The 20,949-nt window shown below is 39.6% G+C and overlaps 1 protein-coding gene across 2 annotated transcripts in view; it reads right to left on the bottom strand.

Moving 5' to 3' along the window:
* LOC308387580 (glucocorticoid receptor-like) overlaps positions 1-20,949 on the bottom strand; it is a 69,358-nt gene that overhangs the window by 13,737 nt on the left and 34,672 nt on the right. The window contains exons 3-7 of one of the 2 annotated variants that reach the window (XM_080867739.1): positions 16,147-16,316; positions 13,826-13,852; positions 9,915-10,031; positions 5,227-5,499; positions 740-884 (exon numbers count right to left, since the gene is read on the bottom strand). In XM_080867739.1, the coding sequence (XP_080723865.1) occupies positions 740-884; positions 5,227-5,499; positions 9,915-10,031; positions 13,826-13,852; positions 16,147-16,316 (732 nt within the window). The remainder of the gene's footprint in view (positions 1-739; positions 885-5,226; positions 5,500-9,914; positions 10,032-13,825; positions 13,853-16,146; positions 16,317-20,949) is intronic. The other variant, XM_080867740.1, reaches the window with a different exon arrangement.

The raw sequence follows: 20,949 nt of genomic DNA, 5'->3' as shown, positions 1-20,949 counted from the left end.
TTATGTCTCCGTTTATCCGTTTATGTCTTAATTAGTTTCAGCCGTGTCTTGTTACCCTGGCGTTTCCACTCTCCCTGATTAACTCCTGTGTATATTAAAAACCTAAGTTTGTATTTGTTCCTTGTTGAGTCATACTGTGTTCCTGGGTGTGCTATCTGCAGGATTAATGGTTTTAAATATTTATTATTATTTTTATTTTCCCCCCTTTTTCGGCATTGCCTTAATCAAGGTTTTTTGTGTTTATGAAGTTTGCCTCAGAAAAAGTGCATTTGGACCAGGAACCTGCGAAACGTGGCAATAACAGCTGATGTTCTGGCCTAGCTTATTTATTCATGGGGCCTTTTTGTTGCTTCTGAAAATTAGGTTAGGTTAGCATGTCTGCTTCTTAAGAAGATTAACATACAAACTGGATGAAGTGTTAAGCAGCCTACACAGCTTGGCGATCAGCAAAAACTAGCGAACACCCTTTCCCACGTCCCTCATAATAAAACACAGAACTGGAGTTTAGATTTCAGCAAAAACTATAACCATATTCTCATTGTTAGACAGCAAATTCTCATTTACATGTGACTTTATCCCTCAGCCTTCTGACCTGATTTCTATACTGAGTCACAAAGCTGAGTCACAGATAAATGGTTAACTTTGTAAGTCAAATGATGAAGTGAGACTACCACCGTAAAATGAGCAAATGGAAAAACAAAACTGCTCAAATATTAGAACAGCTGTGATTGTTACCCACTTGTTGATGACAAGATCAGGGGCGAAACAAAGCATGCTGCCATTACACTGCTCGTATGACCTCCAGCCAAGACTGAAAGACATGAGAAAGAGCCAGGAGCACTGCAGCAGAGTCATCTGGTCATCAAGGTGCAGATTGCGGAAGCCTAAGGACGTAAAAAGACTGTTAGAACAACTAAAACCAGATAAACAGAAGTTCATAAAACAACCACAATAACAATTTCAAAGATGCAACACCAAAAAGAGACACCAAATACTGTCTGTGATTTTTTCTCTCTCTAGGACTGACGGTCTTCAAAACAAAGCAAGCTATGAGGTTATTACAAATGTGCTAATATGTAAGCACTGGGGGTGCAACAATACACAAAATTCACGGTTCGGTTTGATATTTTTTCGATACAAAAAAAAAATGTTCATGCCTTTTTAATTTGTCATTTATTAAATTTTCACGGCACATTCCGCACCACATCTCTGTGCGTTCATCATTTGTTTGAAGCCAGCTCACCTCCTGCAACTACTTTTCCGAGAATACGCGCTTCTTTTGTGGTTCGGACTCCTTCTGACATTTCTTTGGAGGTGGAGGAACATCACAGTAATTGCTTAAAGGAGCTTCTTCGACATCTTTAAGACTTCTAAACAAATGTCTGTCCTCCTCCTGAAAATCTTATGTATGCAAACACGCGTTGCAACTTCTTATCTTGTGCCCGTTTTTTATTTTGACAGCGAATGCGCACCTGCGGACCACTTATGTGCAGCCCTGGTTATTTCGCTCGTCATATTGCAGCCACAGAAATTATTTTGTCCATGAAACCATAAAGCTGCACTTTCTTTTTGCCTTATAGTCTGATTTGTCATAACTTTTCCGTTTTGTGGTAAGCTTTTCTTTGGCTGTCACTTCTTCACCCTGACCTGTCTTATTTGGCTCAGCAGAACTAAAATATTGTGGCGAGCTCAGACAAGGAGGAGACGGAGGTATCGTTTGGTCTTGCTTCCCGTGAGCTAGCCAGGGAGCACAGCCGTTTATTGACATCTGCATAAGAACACTGCCGTTAGCTAACTGCTCAGCGCAGCAACAGCACAGCAACAACAACAACAACAACAACAACAACAGCAACACCACACAGGGCGCCCTCTGACCCCGGAAGGACACACCGTCGCAGCGAGAGGGCGTCACCCGTCACTATGGCAACAGAAACAAAACATAACTGTACAAACAGAACCCCGAACAGCCCTGACCTGCTGCTTTTACACACGCACTCACATAACGCTCAGCGATTCTCTGCGCGATCAACCTCTCATATGTTTAAGCTTGCTGCTGAGATTTCACTTGTCATGTTTGCATAGTAAGCTAACGATTGATAAGATGATGTCAGAGGAATTGGTGCGCAAATTATCATCACTCACCAATCAGTGCTGTCGCTCTCTATACACAGTTCGTGTGATTGCAAAGTGAAAGCAAAAAACAAGCAAATTCAAACGAGATTTCAATATGTCACATATTGACAGTGGCTCACCGATGCCAATGACATAATTACCCAGCTACATTTCCGAAAGAATGCAAAAGCATTGACATATATTTTTCCTTCCTACGATAGGCCGATGGGCAGGGCAGAGATAGATTTTGGTAGCCCGACTGGAAAAAATCGCTAGCCCCAGGACATCGGGCAGGCGATTTTGCGAGCCCTGTATCTGATTGAGGAATCACTCATCTTTGGAAAAGAGAGTTTATTACAGAGAAATGGCTCTTTCCAAAATAAAAGCTATACTATACGCTTCTTCTGGGCTATATTCTCAGCAGCATATTAAACATATCAGGTCCCCATAAGGAGAATCATGTGCTAACGGCTGTCTAAATGACTCGGGTAAAGTTTGTAGCATGCATGCTTGTTGTTTTTGTCTGCTTCCACTTGTCTTTGCACTAGGATGATGTCGGTGTAAATGTGCAGTCATATTTGTTGTGTTCCCACTAGTGCTGTCAGCGTAAATCTTGTTGAAATGACGTTAACGCCACAACATGGCAAATCTCCGATAACGAGCTACCGGGGATTGCCCGTGCATGGGGCTGGACGGCCAACACGTTAATGAGCTAACTGCGCTAACACACTAGCTCCCACCCATGTAATTGAGCATTGCATGGCACATCCAACATACTGTTTTACTTTAGTCCATGACTCGCTTACCTTCAGGGTCATATGTCACATGAAAACCAAAATAGTTCCAAACGCCAGATCTGAATGAGGGTGGGGGAGGTTCAATTTGCCATGTTGCAAGGAGAGCTTAACTTCTGTCTGCTAGCTTGCCCTGCGCTCAGTGAATCTGCGTTCGACTACTCCGCCTAGGCTGAACTGTCGAGCGCAGATCCACTGAGCGCTCAACACAGACAGCATCGTCAGAAGGAAAGTTGATAAAATAAATTAAAAATTTATTTTGTATTGTTCATACATATGCGTACCAAACCGAAAGCACTGTATCGAACGGTTCAATATCGATACCAGTATCGTTGCACCCCTAGTAAGCACATATGATTGCATATGTTTCAGGTGATAGTCATTAGTTGTGCATACTTTTAAAACAGCAGTGCAGAATATTTTCATGTTTTCATTTCAGAGAATACAGACATTAAAGACAAGTGGAAGTAATTGCTCAATTCTTTTATTAAAACTACCACAAAAGAGCTAAGAAATACTAGAAATGGACCATACAGTTAACTGGATATTTAAATTGAGTTGCTGTTCAGTTGTTTCTGCTCTCAAAACAATAAAAGTTGAACTGCACATTAAGTCCTTTCATTTTCTGTTTCCTTGAAATATGGCTCAGCTATGTGAGACCCCTCCTCCTCCTTTTAGTGCTTCTCCTCTCGATCGACTTGCCAGTTCTGGACATCACATACATAAGATTTAAAACCAGATTTTCTCCTCATTTTTCCCCTTGTCATATAAAAAGAAATTACAAAAACATAAGCCAATGTTATGGTTTTCTGGCAGGTTTCTCAGGAGCAGAAATACTGATTAGCAGGTCATGTGCTTTCTGTTTCCATGAGTTGAAACTAGCACGAGTGGTTGGAGTTTCAAATTCATTTTGTTTCCATTTTTGTTTTGGTGGAATGGAAACGGCGTAGGAATAAAACCCAGCAATTATTGTTTTTTCTTGACATTTAAACCATGAATTTAAGTTATATTGACAACAATATAATTTTAGTATATCCATTTATGTGCTGAATCCTATGTTTTGGTGTAGTGTCTTGCTCCACTTAGAGCAAAAGAGTCCCCAAACATGGCAAAGAAAGTTTTTTCCAATTCTCATTTTCCATGCATTTCAACATTCACAAATAAATAGTATAAAGATACATTCTATATGTGTGGATCTGAGATTATATCATGGACTGGTAGTTTTCTGTCAAATCTATAGTTACAAGCACATTTCCCTTGTTAATATACAAATTATTGTGTATAAGCTGCATTTTAGCAGTGGCATATTTCCCTTTGGTATCAAGGGGTGCACACGTGTGTTCAGTACCACTGCAATGCACAAACTACATGTGCTGCTCTTGAGCTCTTGTGACAAGCTTCAAAAACAATGCAGTGATCCCCAAAATTTAAGAGTTAATGAGTTATTAACATCGGTCATGACCTTATACCTTGGAAGTGCTAGGCTTCTAAAAACTCTGGCCATGAGATACAATTACTCCTCCATCTGTAATTATGGATTCAGCCATTAAAAAGGTGACATGACATTGGTAACTAAACAACTGTTTAAAAAAAAAAAAGGAACGAGGAAAAAGGAATAAAAAAAATCAAAAATTTACCTTTTGTGCAGTCTGAAGTGAGATGCATCAAACACTTCCTTATTGGTCACCCTACCATTAAGATGACACCCAGCTGGCTACTGAACTGAGCCACAACTGCACTTTCGCTCGTTATTTACTTTTTATGACAACACTCAGACAAATAAAGGCTGTGGTCTTAACCAGAAGAGCACTACAGAAGTATGTACTACTGAAACACTCGCAAACTACTCACCAGGTAGTAGTGAAACTGAGAAGTGCAATACAAACCATAATAAGAGAACATGTGCCTTCAAAGTAAAAGTACTGCCTTTTGTGCTATTAGCAATCTACTTGCGACAATGTTTTCGGTATAGTGGCATATGCTTCTTTGTGACCAATTTCATGCTAACCATTGCTGGAAACTCGTCCCCCACTTTTTAAAATAACAACTGGAGGTAGCCACATTGTTGTTGGTCAGTCTATAGGCCTATATGACTAAGGCCTAAGTGGGGACGTACGACTGAGGCAACTTCCTTAACTGGCATCATGTGTTAAAAGAAATAGACAAGTGAAAGTGGATGTAGTTGTTTTTCATCATCGACTTGAGACCCATTAGTTCAATTTTCTAGATGGATTTACCACCAGTGATGGAGTTTGTTTGAGCAAGTCTGTGCATATAAAATAAACCAAAGGGAATCCATGGTAAAGAGCTTTTCTGTTACCTGGTAGTGACTTGGCCCACTTGACTGCAGAGACAACCTGCTGTCCCCCTAGCCTGTTGAGAGTAGACATGAGCCGTGATGAAGTATCTGGCAGTGTGCTGTCATAGCCCGAGTAGATGATCTCTGGTTCTATGGCCTTCAGTATGGACAGCATGGTCGGCACGAGTTGGGGCATGCTCCTGGGTACGACTGGAACAGGCATGTTGCTAATGGTGGGCTCTGATGCCCCAGCCCGGTGCACTTTCATCTTGATCAGCTTTTTGTTTTTCCTTGCTGTGAGGTGAGACATAGCAATAAAAGAGAGGTACAGAAAAAAAAATCAGAAGATGCTTCAATAAAATAAATTGTTCACAAGCATTGTGTTTTCTACAAATGTTTTGTGCAAGGTGCAATCAAAACAATTCAGCAATTCTATGCATAAAAAGCATAAACTCTACCTCATTTTACCTCATTTCAGGCTGACTGGCTAATTTTGACCTTTCAAGTTCCATCTCCTTTCTAGGCACTGCTATTGTTTTTAGATCGCTTTCTGAAAATCCTTCACTGTGCAGCTCAAAGATCAGTTATGACTCCAAGAACAAATGGGTTTTTTTCTTGGAAGAGTGTGCAGTGTCCAAGACTGAACATCAGTTCAAGAGCCAAAAATATTGAGCTCAAATGGTCTCTGCTGTGGTACATGCCCTTTGTGTGCTCAGCTGCAATATGTAATAGGTAGTATTTTTGCCACATAAACACAATTTTTGCCACACCTGCAGTTCTTCTGCAGATGTCCTCACAACTAAAAAATAATGCAAGATAAAGGCTCGTGATTTTGACGAATTGGAGACCCAATGGGTATTGCAGACATACTTCTAGGAACAACAGCATCTCTGGAAGAGATCCAGACATGCACAAGGAGCAAACCCTGGACAGAAGGGTTGCTTCTCCATGGGCTGGGCAATGGAACTAAAATGAAAACTAAAATGAAAACATATACAGTCACTGAAACTAGAACTATAAAAACAATTGAAATAAACTGATCTGACCAAATTCTCTGGCTCTAGAAACACACAGAATACAAAAAAGTTACTTTGTGACATAAAGACAGGCTATTATGTCCTGAAGTGAATAATCAACTCAAAATTAGCTTTCACTGTTTTACTGCACAGTGTAATTAACCTAGAAAAATCAACACTGTAATGCATCCATGTACTGTATAAACACTTCTATATTCCCAGTTAACGTTAATAAGTTATTTAAGTTACACGCTTGCTTCACCCCACCTTACAACATGGATGAAGAAATTTCACTTTGAGTTTTAACAAACCAGTTAAAGATCAGGAGAGTGCCACATGCTGGTCTCTGCCCAGCAAATAGTTACAAAATCACAAAAAGAATTCCATTTATGACGACATATGACTTAACAGTGGATTTTTCTTGTTGTTTTTTTTGTTTTGCAGCTTCTCTCCAACAGTGTGACATCAGTGAAACAACAGATATGGCAAATTGCTGTGTTTTTTGCCCACAACTGTACATTATCTAAGCCTCATTTGAACATTTCCTGCTACTAAATGTACAAAACGTCAGACTTTGAGAGGTTACCATGAAAAAACGTGTTTTTCCTACTCTACCTTTTTTAATTTCCTCTCTTGGTGTTTCTATGGCAACTAAGAGCCTTTCTGCTGGGAGTCTGTCTGCTGATGCACTGACTTCCATCAAATCCCTCTCTCTGTCTTTGTTCCTCTCACTCTCTGTGAACCTACCTTCACCCTGTGACCAAAACTGCACTTTTAACATGTAATCTCACTCAACGCTGATTCATACAAACTAGTAACAGCAATTTCATTCCCCTTAGGGAGCATCAAGCAGAAACAGCACAACAAGCAGGTTCTTGGTTATAAAGCTGTTGTTTTGGTTACAACCTGTTGCTTCCCAAAAATGTGAAAGATCATCAGGTAATAGAAGTTTTGGAGGCTTGGACTTAGGAGTGAATTAAGCAGTGATCAGTGTGAACCATATAGAACAATAAAGGCCATATTAGCCATCAGGCCATATTTAATCTATTCTTGTTTTTTTCCTTTGTTCTTCCTTTATTTTTATACTAAACTACTAATCTCATCTGTACTCTAAAATGTTCTTTACATAGTCAGTAATCTGTCATTTAGCTCAATTTTAAAGCTAAAATAAAAGAATGATAGTTTACCTATTTCGGGGGGAAATTTCTGTGCCATTGGATTCATAAAGTGTGCGTGTGTGTGTGTGTGTGTGTGGGGGGGGGGGGGGGGGGGAGGATATGTGTGTATTCACATCGTTTATGTTAATGAGAGTGTGGGGAGTGAGTTGGAGGGTGGGGTGGGCTGCTTTTAACCATGTAAAGCACTTTGTGCTACATTTTTTTTGTATGAAAAGTGCTTTATAAATAAAGATTGATTGATTGATTGATTGATTGATTGATTGATTGATTGATAACAAATTTAAAGTGAAATAAACTACTGTGCAAAAGTTTCAAGCCACTCCAATTTATTTATATCTTGCTAAAAAAAATGGGAAATAAGTGCAGCAATTTATTGAAATGTGTGCAAACCTAACTGGAAAACCTGGATTTAAGGCAAAAATAGAGCCAATATATGGTTTAACCACCTTTACTTTTCACCACAGCTTTCTTGTAATTAAAGTACTCTACTAAAGTTATTTGGATACTGACTGCTTTTTTTCCCTTTCTACCAGGATGATCACACACTGGTTCAATAATGTTGAGGTATGGTGTCATGGTCCTGGGTCGTTGACCCAGCGTTTTGTGTTTATTCTGATTTTGTATTAGTTTAGGGTTGAACCTGAAGTTTGGTGTATATTCAGCCCTACCTGTGTCTGTCCTTGGTGCTCTGTTCATGTCCCCGTGTTGTGTTGTAAATCAGTCTGTGTGTTTCCTGCTTTACTTTGAAGGCTCGTGTCCTAGAGTTCCTGTTTTGTTCTGAAAGTCTGTGTCTGTTGTCATTGTGTTCAGCTTGTCTCCTCCGGTCCTCATGTGTATTAGGTTCAGCTGTTCTTCCCTCCTGTGTGTGATTACCTGATTACCTTGTGTGTGTGTATATTTAGTGGGTGTCGGTCTGTGTTCGTTGTCGGCTTGTCTGCGTTCTATGGTGTTCCGTTCCTGTCTCTGCCCTGCACCCCTTTTGTATGGTCTCAGGTTCGTCATTTAGTTCTCCCAGTTTAGGTTTCTTCAGTTGTTTTGTCATGCCTCACTGCCTGTTTTTGCCACTCCACTACTTGTAAATAAACATCACTCGAATCATCAGTCACTGCCGCATTTTGGGTCCTCCTTTTCCTCCAACACCACACGGCTCACCCCGCCAGCCGTGACATATGGTCTCCTTAGACCAATCCATGAGTGTTTGTGTTTTTCATTTTTTATACGCTTTTATTGTACTGGCAGTGTGCTTGGGATCGTTGCTGCACTAAAAAATTTAGCTGTTGCTAATGAGATGCTTTCCAAATGTATTGCATGGCTAATCAAAATCTGACGCTACTTCTCTGTGTTTACAATTCAATCAATTTTGACAACACTGGCTGAAATGCAGCCCCAAACCATGACAGATCCTCCACTACATTTTACAGATGGCTGTATATGCTCACTGTTGGACCTCTCGTCTGACCTCCTCCATGCATACTGATGATAATTTGAACCAGAATTTTATTCAAATTAGTATCATTCAGTCGATAAGACGTATTGTCAAAGATTTTCTGTTCAGTTCTTGTGTAATTTGGCCTCCGTTTACCTCATTTTCTATGATTTCCATTCCTTATGAATGATTTCATGGCAACCACTCTTTCACTGAGACCACACTGCTAGAATGCGCCTTTCTTATTTGTTGTTACAGCTCTGTATCACTGGCTTCCTTTTACTAAGTAATGTGATTGTTTGTTTTTGCAATCAGAGTTATATGTGCAAGCTCCTTATCCTGATTGGTGTTTCCACTTGGCTCATATTCACTAGATCATCTGGGATTTGGACCAGAGACCTCTTGCAAGAATTATACTGCCTAGACCAGAGTTTCTTTAAATGAACCACTGCAAGTAGAACATGGACATCCAAGGAGAAAGTGTGACACTAAGTGAAATTAATACTTGAAGGGAAAATTAGGTTACTGGTACAATTAATTTCATTAAATGAACCAATTTGGATCAGTTTTTATTAATGATTGATTACAAATTGTGTGGGACATGAACTTTTTTCAGCTTCTGAAGTTGGGGCTTCCCGAAAAACTTTAAGAACCACTTCCCTAAACTAAAGCTGCTCGCACTGAATCACAGCTGCCCCGAATGACAAATTGGCTGCACTTTGAAGCAGCTGTAGGGATTACTGCTGCAGTTTGGCTGTGGCGCTGGTCTAGTCATGGTGGAAGCCAAGATGAAAGAAGAGCAGTCAATATTATAGGCTGAACATAAGCCAAGTGGAAGCACCAATCAGCAACAAGCCCTTGCACATACAGATGAGAGTCCAAGAAAAGAGTAATTCACACTTTAAGAGAAGAACTGCAACATCCACCTTTGTGTGAATGATCCAATCAAAGCCTGCTGGAAATATAACCAGCACAGGTACTTTACTTTACTTCACAATATTGCACATAAGACAAGATAAAGATGCCCAGTTTTTCATTAAAGCATTGAACGTTGGCTGGACTCATTTAAAGATGGGTCTGATCATTTACCTTCCAAGTTCATTCCAGCTTGAAGACATTTTCTGAAGCGGCAGGCTGGACAGTTCTTCCTGCGGATCTTATCAATGATGCAGTCATTTCTCCCTGCACACAGGTAGTTGTGCTGGCCTGTAAATAGAAGAAGGAGAAGAAGGAGGGGGGAAAGAAGACATTAGCTAGCAAAGAATGTTTGAGAAGGATTAGCACGAGCAATATCTATGACCACACTAATCACCTGTTGTACAGTAAGCCTAACAGGCTTGTGGGATCCCTTTGGTGTTAACAGCTTCACTTCCACAACTATGCACTTAGACTAGACAGCAAAATCCACGCCATTGGTCTTTGAGAGTAACGCACAGTCCATATCATTAACATTCCTATTATGGAGCATGCACCAGATTCTAAAACAGGTCCACATTTGATTATAGAGCATGGATACTTTTGATTTCTTAATAATCCTTTGTTACACAAGAAGGAACAATTGATTTGTGACCACAATGAGGAAGTCATGTGGAGTCAATCACCACCTAAACTACTTTTTTTTTTTTTTTTTTGGGGGGGGGGGGGGGGGGGGGGTATTTGCAAGCAATAGTTTGTTGTTAAAGAATTATGAATGCATATATAATTCTATATTTTACAGATGTGCACAGCTAGTCCCTGGTTGCACTGAAACTGCTTACTTGTTTAATGTTTGTAAATTCATTGAAGACATACTAAATGCTTTCATATTGTGGCAGTATGTCTTACGACAGTGCAACTTTGATCCTCATTGCAAGTGTACAGCAGAAGGACAAACATGCCTGAGGATGAATTTGGCATTTCGTACATTAACATTGTCTCTTGAACACTTTCAAGATCACAATCTGCAGCATTTTGTCAATATAATTGTCAGGTCTGTATTTTTTAGCTGTGAAAGGCCTCACTAAATCATTGGGCTGTTGCTCAATATTTTATGGGCTATGCTTGAAGATCTATTTTATGTCTCAGTTATGTAGTCTTGATGCAACAGCGTTTTTGTTCCAGTGCATGTAACACTTATACGACAGGACCTGGAAGCATCACATTAATCACTTTCCTTCTAGCAACAGATATGCTTTTTATTTTTGTGATGACTATTCAGTAGATAACCTATGCTGTGGAATTGGTCATAGTTTAAAGTTTCACTGTGACACTTCTTTGAAATCAAAATGGGATGATTAACTAGAAGTGTCTTTGATTTTCCCCATATGAGTAACTAACCCAACCAAGAATTTTATATGAAGTGTTGGTGGTGTTTACTCTGAAAAACAGACCATGGGCAGTTATTTAGAAAAGTTGCAACTAATTGACATCTGCCAGAGCAAAGGATTCACAATTTTTTTACCACTTCCTTCAGTTACCAGTCACTGTCAACTGAAAGTCAGCACATTTCTACATTTCATTTCCACTGGCTTTACATAGAAGTCTGCTTTTCTCACAGTTGGAATTGTGTGTCATTGTCTGAAATAAGACTGCTTATACATAGGACACACTATAAAATGCACAAATCACAAATTAGAAGAGTTAAAAAATATATCAGGAATGCAGGCTACTTTTTCGACTTTGTGTTTACTCACTGGATTTGTGCTGCAAAGCACCAAGCGTCAGACTATAGTCTGCTCCAGCTCTGCAACACAAAAACATCCCTCCTCTATCATTTGTGGTGTTCTTGTGAAAAATTGTTTGATAAGTTCATCCAATCTTATCAATCGAATATGTCCGTTCTATGCAATTGAATTTCTACATTGTAGCTTACTATGGTGGGGAACGGTGAAAAGCCTACTTATTAGTCACTCGTGTTATAATAGCATTACTCATCATGGTGTAATGGCTGTTCTACACATTATAACGAGTGGCAAAAGCAGAGGATTCAATAAATAGTCTTTTCATGTTACTGAAACTCATTATAATAGATGATACAACAAACTCTCCAGAAACCATTCATTTATTTTTTTATAGACCCGCTGAAAACCTTCTGCATGATTGCAGAAAAACTCATTGACTGTATACAAAGTCACCAGCGTCAGTATTCCCCCTAGGGTGGAGGATGAACACTGATCTCCTAATCTACCCTGATCTTTAAAATGTAATGCTTTTGATGCTTTTTGACCTAAAGGGCAGTGTGTGACAACTTAAATTTCGTGGGCACTTAAAAAGGAAAGGAACACTATATAAATATGAAGAGAAGCACTATATAAAAAGAATCATATTATTCAATTGACAACATAAAAAAAAAATAGTACGTGCCTTTGTATACAGCAAAGCTTATCCAGTGCTGTTTTCTTGCACATTTGACACATGTTTCAGGTCATAAAACAAATTTGAATATTAGATAAAGACAAGCAAAGTAAGTATAAAGTAAGTAAGTATAAAATGGTGCTTTTAAATGATGATCTAAGCCTCCCTGTCCCTTTGTGAATAACTAATTGCCCCCTAAACTTAATAACTGGTTGTGCCACCGTTGGCATCAAGAGCTCCAATCAAGTGTTCAACTGTCATTGAGCCTTTTACATTACTGTGGAGGAATTTTGGCCCACTCTTCTTTGTGGAATTGTTTTAATTCAGCCACACTGGAGGGTTTTCAAGCATGAATGACCTGTTTTAAGTTAATGCCAAATCATCTCAATCTGATTGAAATCCAGAGCCTTAACTAGGCTTAATGAAGCTCTGCTAACTCTGATATTCCCTCTCTATTTACAAGTAACTTCTTTACAACAGTAGCATCCTGCTGGTCCACCAGTGGGCAGCTCATACTGTGAAGAATGAGCAGCAGGAAGGGTTTGGTTTGCATTAACAAGGAATGAACATGGCTGAAAATGATCGGTAAACAGTAAAATATGTTCACAGATATGGTTGTACAAACAGGGATGCATACAGAAGCTACAGTGATCTAGGCAGAAGCTGAAAAAGAACTGAAGCTTAAACAGAGTCATTTTCCCCTGCCTGCCAGCACATACACAGAGAAAATTAGCACAAAAAGCAGGGATCAGCGCTGCTATATTGCATATTACAGGTGGCGAAACTAATCCAGATGTCCACATAGAAATCATGATAAACGCGCTACGAAACCCAGTAATAATCATAATATTCCACAATAAAAATTGGTGGTGTGATGACAAGATTGGAGCTGCATGTTGCAGCCGTCGCTGATATCACAGAGAGTCATTGCAAACAATGGCGTAAACAGCCATCTGTAGTGTCAAAAGTGCCAACTGAATCCCACTGGTATTCTCCCTCCCTTATCCTGCCCTAATCTGCTAACAAGGGTCTGGCACGACCCATCAGCAGTGGATGGTGAAGCCCGTAGCTGAGTTTGTAACCAATACTGGCATACAGGGTTAGTGGTTGGCACTGTGAAGTCACAGTCAGGAGGTCCTGAGCTTAAACGTGACCAGTGGAAGGGAATCCACTTTTTGATTCTGTAAAGGTAAACCACCAAATGTTTAGTATTTCATAATTCGCTTTATAATTAACAGAAGGAAAAATGTAACTACAGGGGTGGCAGAGGTTTCATTTCTCATGACAGATCTCAGGAAGTAATGTGGGTTAAGTGCTGAAAAAACAGACCTAACTGGAGACAGCATGTGATTGCGTTTAGATCTATCATCGTAGAGGAAGATAAGATGAGGGGCATTCCAGACAGAAAATGAAGAGTGCAAAAATCATTCACAGGCAATTTATGCTGATTTAAATGACCAAATCAGTACATTTGCATGCATTAACAGATAGCTGGCGGAACAGGCTATGCATGTTTCTAGACAGATTGATCAGTGCTGAAAAAGTACAGGGGACATTGGCAAATCATGAATGCTAAAATTTCCATCATCATCATCATCATCAAAATAATAATCATTATTATTACTATCATTATTACTATTATTATTATTAAAAGTGTATTTATTTACCATCTGTGTTTTGTCGTGCTCTCCATCCTTCCCCATAGAGACAATGACCAGAGAAGGAAGAGGGGGAGAGAAAAACAAAAATGACAGGTATGACTTTCTCATTATTACTGTAGGCAGTGAAATTGCACTTCATATCGAATGCTTGGCAGTTACACCAGCACTGCATAACAAATACCGACATGCTGGATAACCGTTAATCATGATCTTAGTATACCATAGAAGTAAATATCGTAGATATCAGGATATAATTCAGGGCATACCAAGGGTTCTTGTTTCCAGTTTCAGTCTATCTGTATCAGTTTGTCTGATACTTTTTTCCTTTTCTATGTTGGAGACTGTGAAATGTTTCTATAATAAATTCCATTAAAAACCGGCCCAGTTAATCCTTAACTGCTGCAGAAGTCAAATAATCCATCTACACCGTGTCCCCAAATATTCAGAGTAATGATTTCCCTAAAGCAAGTCTGATCGCGAGGTATTCTTTCACCAGCAACGCATAGAAATGAAAGAAAAGGACAGGGCTATGTTAACTGATACCTGAAATTAAGTGAGTCATTTCTGTGCATATTCAGTAAGTTTGGGCAATGATAAATTGAAGTTGATGTCTTAGGGTTAGGGTTAGTCGCTAATAATGACTTAAAATACACCTCAGAAAACCCTATCTAAGCAACCTGTAACACATCTGCAGAGGCAGCTTGTAGAAAGAAAGGGAATGGAAAGAGAGCAGAAGAGAAGCTCAGGGATGAATGCATGACAGTAAAAGCATTTAATGCAAAATACGGTTTGTCAAATGCATTCTTGCCCGTCCCTCCAAAGCATTCTGACACACAAACCATTTAGAGATAAATATGCACATTGAAGTACATATGTAGCTAACCTTTTCTTACTTGTTTGTGCACATATTAAATAGGTCTATGTAACCACTGTGATTCAACAAAAATATAATCAAATAAAATCAAATACCTTGCCTGTACCCCATTAGAAGATACGCTCACTAGACATTTCATTAGGTACACCTGCTCAACTGCTTGTTAACACAGATATGTACACAGAAAGCTGCATGGCAGCAACTGGCTGGTCTGAGTATTCTGAGCTGAGATTTTCCCACAGAACCATCTCTGGGGGCTACAGAAAATGGTCCAATAAAGAGAAAACATCTAATGAGTGGCAAGTGTCTAGAATGCCCTGGCATTCTCTGGGTATTTTTTCCAGAGGTCAGAGGAATGGCCACCGTGCTTTGAGCTGCTAGGAAACCAACAATAACTTGTTCCAATCAAGATATGGTGAAGAGTATCTCCGAACGCACAGCATGTCAAACTCTGATGCAGATGAACTACAGCAGCAGAAGAACCCACAAGGTCCCACTCCTGCCAGCTAAGAATGGGAAACTAAAGCTACAAATTCACATGGACTCAACAAAATTGGACAACTGAAAACATTTGAAAACAACAGGGTCAGAATTTAGTGTAAACAACATGAAAGCATGGATCCCTTCTGTCTTGTATAAAAGCGGTCAGGCTGGTGGTGGTGTTGCAACAGTGTGGGGGATACTTTCTTGGCACATTTTTGGTCCCTTCACACCAACTGAGCATTGCTTAAACGCCTCAGCCTTACAAAGCTTGAATAATCCCAAGCACATTGGCCTGTGGTGGAACCGGAGAGTCTTATCAGCCAACAAATCTGCAGCGATTGTGTGATGCTAACAGGTCATGTACTGAAATCTCTGAGGAATGGTTCCAGCACCTTTCTGAATCGATGCCATGAACAATTAGGGCAAAGGGGGTCTAAACCAGTATGGTAAGGTGTACCTAATAAATTGGCTAGAGAGCGTGGCCACTTTATTGGAAAGCTGGAAAAGAAAATGGAAAGATGATATTTCTGGATTACGGCCTTTCCTCTGCACGCTTTTGTTTTGTTGGTAATCAAAACCAGTTGTAAGCAGTCCCTGCTTTGGGGCATAACAAACAAGAAGGGGAATAAAAGAGGTGGAGAAATACAACTAATGTACTAAACCCACAAACAATTGAAGAAATAAGATCTCACCCTGCACTCTACTATTCAACTGTGACCCTGAACTTGGAGAAATCATTAAATTTTCTTCTTCAGGACAGAGCAGAGATGTGCAGAAGCATCAAGAGCTGTAGTGTAACGGGAGAAAACTTGTAATAAATACTAGCAATTTAGTGCATATGTATATAAGCATATGTAATTTAAACATCCATAGTACCATCATTCAAAGTAAAACTGAATTTCCAGCATTAATGAGGAGTGTGCCGTGTCTGAGTGATTGAGGCAGTGGGTGCAGATTGCGGGAGACCAACCTTCAACGGCTCTCTTGAAGAAAACCTTGCAGCTGCCACATGTTACAACCCCGTAATGGCATCCAGAGGCCTCATCTGAGCACACCAAACAGATCTTATGAGTCTGCCCGCTGGTCTTGGATTGGGCAGGTACCACAGAGCTGCTGATCTCTCCTTCTCTGGGTGATGAACTGTAATATGTAGAGAGAGGAAAGAGGGGGAAAACATGTGTCAAGAATGCTGATTTGCAGCATGGAAATGTCATGTGTAGGGTGACTCATTCACACCACCTTTGAATGAGCCCAAATTTAGTCATGCAATTTTCTGTAAACGGATCCCAAATATACACAGTATTACAGAGACAGAACAAAGAACCGACTCAAATCTTAGGGTGATAAAAAAAAAATGCATCCCTCATCGGAATTCAAACCCTCATAGTGTTTGCAGTGTTTTCCCCAGGTTGACACAACGCAATGATGAGCCAGATGTCTTTTCATTAATGAATGCTTAAAGTGAAAAACAAATCAACTCTAAGCCAAATCCAATGAAGCCTATCACTAACAGCTTCTCTGTGCTGTATCTAGGCTCTAAATCTCAGTCCAATCTTCTAAGTGTGTTACGATACAAAGTAAAGAATTTTATACTTCTTGTGTAATCACACACAGTCATACACGTTGTTATTTCCAACTGAGAGATTTACATACATGAAGTGCACTGTGAGGCTTAACTAGTCACTAAGACCAACTTGACAGCTGCACTGCAAGTTAAGTGGCAGGATGCAAACCAAGAATACATTACGTCTGCTGTGTTCGACTGACACTGCCGTGTAATCCATCACAGGAATTTGACCGCATTAAAGGACTTAAATCTTTCCCCTGTTGTTTGTTTTGGTAGCACACTAGTTGGAATGTATATGGGGATTATGTAATAGGATTAGCTTGCTAAGCCTGACAATGACTTTGCGTTTAGGTCCACAGATATCTTGGCTCCAGTGCTGATACAACATCACTTCTCAACTAAGGCTTCAAGTGTTTTGCTGTCCATTTTCTCCACATGTTCAATCAGAACTGGAAAGTACAGTGGATTACATTAACTGGAACTCTGAATCCACCTCACAGATCAGCAGCACTGCTATCTAAAAAAGCATGACCCAAATTCACAGGGCCTAGTTTCTGATGGTCATTGGAAAGACGACACTTGCTTATGTAAATTGGACCGCAACCAAGGGGAGTAGCGTTGATGGCTCTTGGAAGACACCTTAAGCTAAGATGTCTATTCATATCTATGGTGAGCTAGTCAAGATGACTCCAACGCAGCCAAGTTCGAATGGTATCTGGATTCGGAATGCAGTCCCAGCTAAACTTCTGATCCCCATCTGAGCAAAGTATGCAATCACAAAACACAGAATACTTTTTCCACAAGTACTGTTCCATTGCACCACAAAAATAAATGCACCTCTGTTAAATATGCATACCTCAATTTCAGACCTAGTTTTCTGCATCACTATAACCTCAGAGGCTAAGTATGGTTCATCAAACCCACAAATTGAAACTATTAGGAGTTTCAGCTGGAAGTACAGTAATCTGCTTCAATAGTCTAATCAAATTTGGCACATATAGGTTACGTGCAGACAATGTATATACAAAACAGTCCTTTTCCCCTTATTGTTCAGTTGATCCTGTACATAGTCCATATATTAGGACACACCAGTGATCCTGATGCAAGATGGGATTACTTATAAGGATTTTTATAACAACTGAATGACTGCTAATTTTAATTACATGATATGTCAGTTAAAAGGCTATTGTCATTACATAGCCAAAATATGCTAGTGTGTGTGCTACATTCGGATCCTTCCTTAACACAAGGGATCTGGCAGAGTTTTACACAAATATACTGATGGGCGATTATTTTTCATTTCTGCTACAGTCGTGTTTTCAAAGGGCTCGATGCGGTCCTTTCACAGGACTTTTTAAATGAGTTGTTTTAACAATGAGGATCATACCAAAAACAAACATCTATGCTATTTGTTCATCATCAACCTGGCAAACAACTCCACTTGTGGTGTCACAGCTTTTCAAATCTGAAGTCATTAGGTAAATCATTTCCAGCATGAGCAACTGAGCCATAATCGTAAGGAAACAAACACAGAATACCTCATTATGACAGGTATTGCATAATATTGTAAATTAAGTCTATAAAATTTGCTTTTGCAAATGTGGAATTTCCCCAACACGCCCATTTGGGATGCTACAATGAAAATTCAAGCAGACCTTAAAAGAGTTAAAAGCCCAAGCATTTCAGTGGACATAAAACCCTTTATTTCTTTTTTTTCCCGAGAGGTTTGAATATGAGTGTGAATGGTTTGTCTGTCTCTCTGTGTTAGCCCTGAAGCAGACTAGCAACCTGTCCAGGGTGTACCCTGCCTCTCATCCTATGGTCGTTGCTTCTAAGGATAAACGGAAGAGTATAGACTGATGGAAATCAAATCAACTTTCAATGTGTTTAAACTTTATTTGCCACACTGGAACTCTGTGAATGTTGGCAAATGCTCCTGCTATGTGCTCATCTTTCTGGTGCTCTCATTACTCGTCTACTTAAAGGAGCAACTGACGAAACTGTGGACACTTATTATGGGGCAGAGCTTGAGCTGTAAATATCTGGACTTCTAGGAGACCACAAAAAAGTGGCCAGTGAAGTGGGAGACCACCTGTGACCAATCATCCGATTTAAACAAATGTAAACACAGAAGTTTAGAAAGACTGACAAATGCAGGCACCTCATCCTCTGCAGCTGAAGTGGAGGCAATGTGTCTGTTTAGATTTTCAGCCATCTAGCTCACAATTGTAGTTGATCTTATTAAAACTGAAGAAGTCTCTTGCACTGGCAAATAATACAGCTAGCTTTCATGTTCCCTGTTTGTCATGAAAATGTGACAAAATATCAACTGCTTGGGAAGAAGAGGGCAGTAGACATATGGACACATTTTGTATTTGATATCACTGAAAAGAAGATGCTTTGAAAACCATATGGAGCAACCCTCATGACCAACTTTTACACTTTTTATTTTGGGTCAACTGAATAAATCTCATATTGAGTCTACTATAATGTTATAATATTTAATCAACTTAAGCTAGATTAAAAATAAAAGAATTTAGATGCCAAAATTATGGCTAAGACTAAAACAAAATATCCTGTCAAAATTAACACAACTGCAATGTAGAGTAGCTATATGTTTAAAAAAAATTATCTTATCACTTCTTTTATTCTCATTTTTAATGTTTAAAAGTTCAGTAAACAACAACAACAAAATGTCACATGCTACAAATTTCTGTTCTGGTCTGTTACGGCATGACTCAACTGCTGGTAATGTAAAATGACCACAGGGTGGTGTTTGGATTAAAGATTTATAACCCCCCACCCCTACTTGCGAGCCATTTCATATGCTCCTCCCACTGCTGAGACATCATGTGTGGCTCTGAGCCATGTAGCACAGAGTCAAGCCTCATTAGGAATGCATACTGGGCTAGAACACAGCAGACGTGCACACAGTCGATCGTTCTCTGATGCACACACTCACACGGGCAACAGGGTTTGTATGTACTGACAAACAAGCCAACTCTGCACAGTGATTAAGACACAAAGTGCCAAATGTACACATGCAGAAAAGAGAAGTGTATTAACCCGCCTACATACGCATTAACCAATACTTTCCAGTGGGGGGGTTTGAGGAAAAGGCACGAATAAACACAAAAAGCAGGTTGCAGTTCATGGCCCTTTGCTGCTCTTTCATCACCCAAACTGCCTTTGGAACGTGTGTGTGTGTGTATTTGTGATTTACTGCACGGACTTTGCTGCATCAGTCTAGAACCTGGTCTTAAAAGGCAAATGAAGGAAAGTAAAGGCTGGGCCATGATGACAGTGACTTCCCACACCCTTTTACTTCTACCTACAAACATCGCTTTCGCTGCGTGCGTTTGTGTTTGAACACATGCTAAGAAAGAGTATGTGTCTAAAAATAGCATATGGTGTTCATTGTAAACTACATTCCATTAAAATGGATCCTGATTTATAACTAATTGCAGTAACGTGTTGTTTAATGGACACCAGTAAAAATTATGTGATATAGCAGTAGAAGACATAGAGCAGCATGGACAACAGTCTTAAATAAATAAATTGCCCGTAGCAACCATGGAGAGACTGCGTGAACTGAGCTGACCTGATCTGTCACTGGGGAATCATATAGCAGTAACTACAGTGGGAACTGATATACAGTAAGCCTAGTTTTTCCATTCAGATCAAAGCTTTTTTAGGCTAATGTGTGGGAGCAGAAAGTATGAGGTGCCCATGGGAGGGATGTAGAAAATAAGAGCATTCACAGTGTTGGATCCTGACGCATACCGAAAGTGACTGTAGCTGCTCCATTCGATAAAACGTCAACATTTTTATGTGGAATTTTTAACTGACAAGCAAAAAATAAAAAGCTGTTTGGACACTGATTTATGATTTTAACTGAGATTTGCAGGTTTATTTTAGATATATTTGATTGTAAATATGTAATTTTTATGAATGATATTTGCAAAACAAAACAAAACAACAAATGCTGCAAATAATTCTTGACACGTAGCACAAGTTTCAAATTTGAAATCTGTTGTGTAACAAAAGCCCTGGGTTTTGAAAAGAAAGGAAGTCTGACAGTTTCACATAAGATGGCACAGGAAAAGTAGCCTGCGTCCCTGCTCTAGCAAATATTAGTCAGTGTAGTAAAATATAAAAACAATAAGTCTGTTCTCCATTTTTTAAGCCATTGTGTAATTTTACCGT

Source organism: Rhamphochromis sp. 'chilingali' (assembly GCF_963969265.1).
Source record: "Rhamphochromis sp. 'chilingali' genome assembly, chromosome: 19".
NCBI classification, from domain to species: domain Eukaryota; kingdom Metazoa; phylum Chordata; class Actinopteri; order Cichliformes; family Cichlidae; genus Rhamphochromis; species Rhamphochromis sp. 'chilingali'.
Note: the sequence above shows the minus strand (reverse complement) of the source record. Positions and strands in the feature narration are given on the sequence as shown.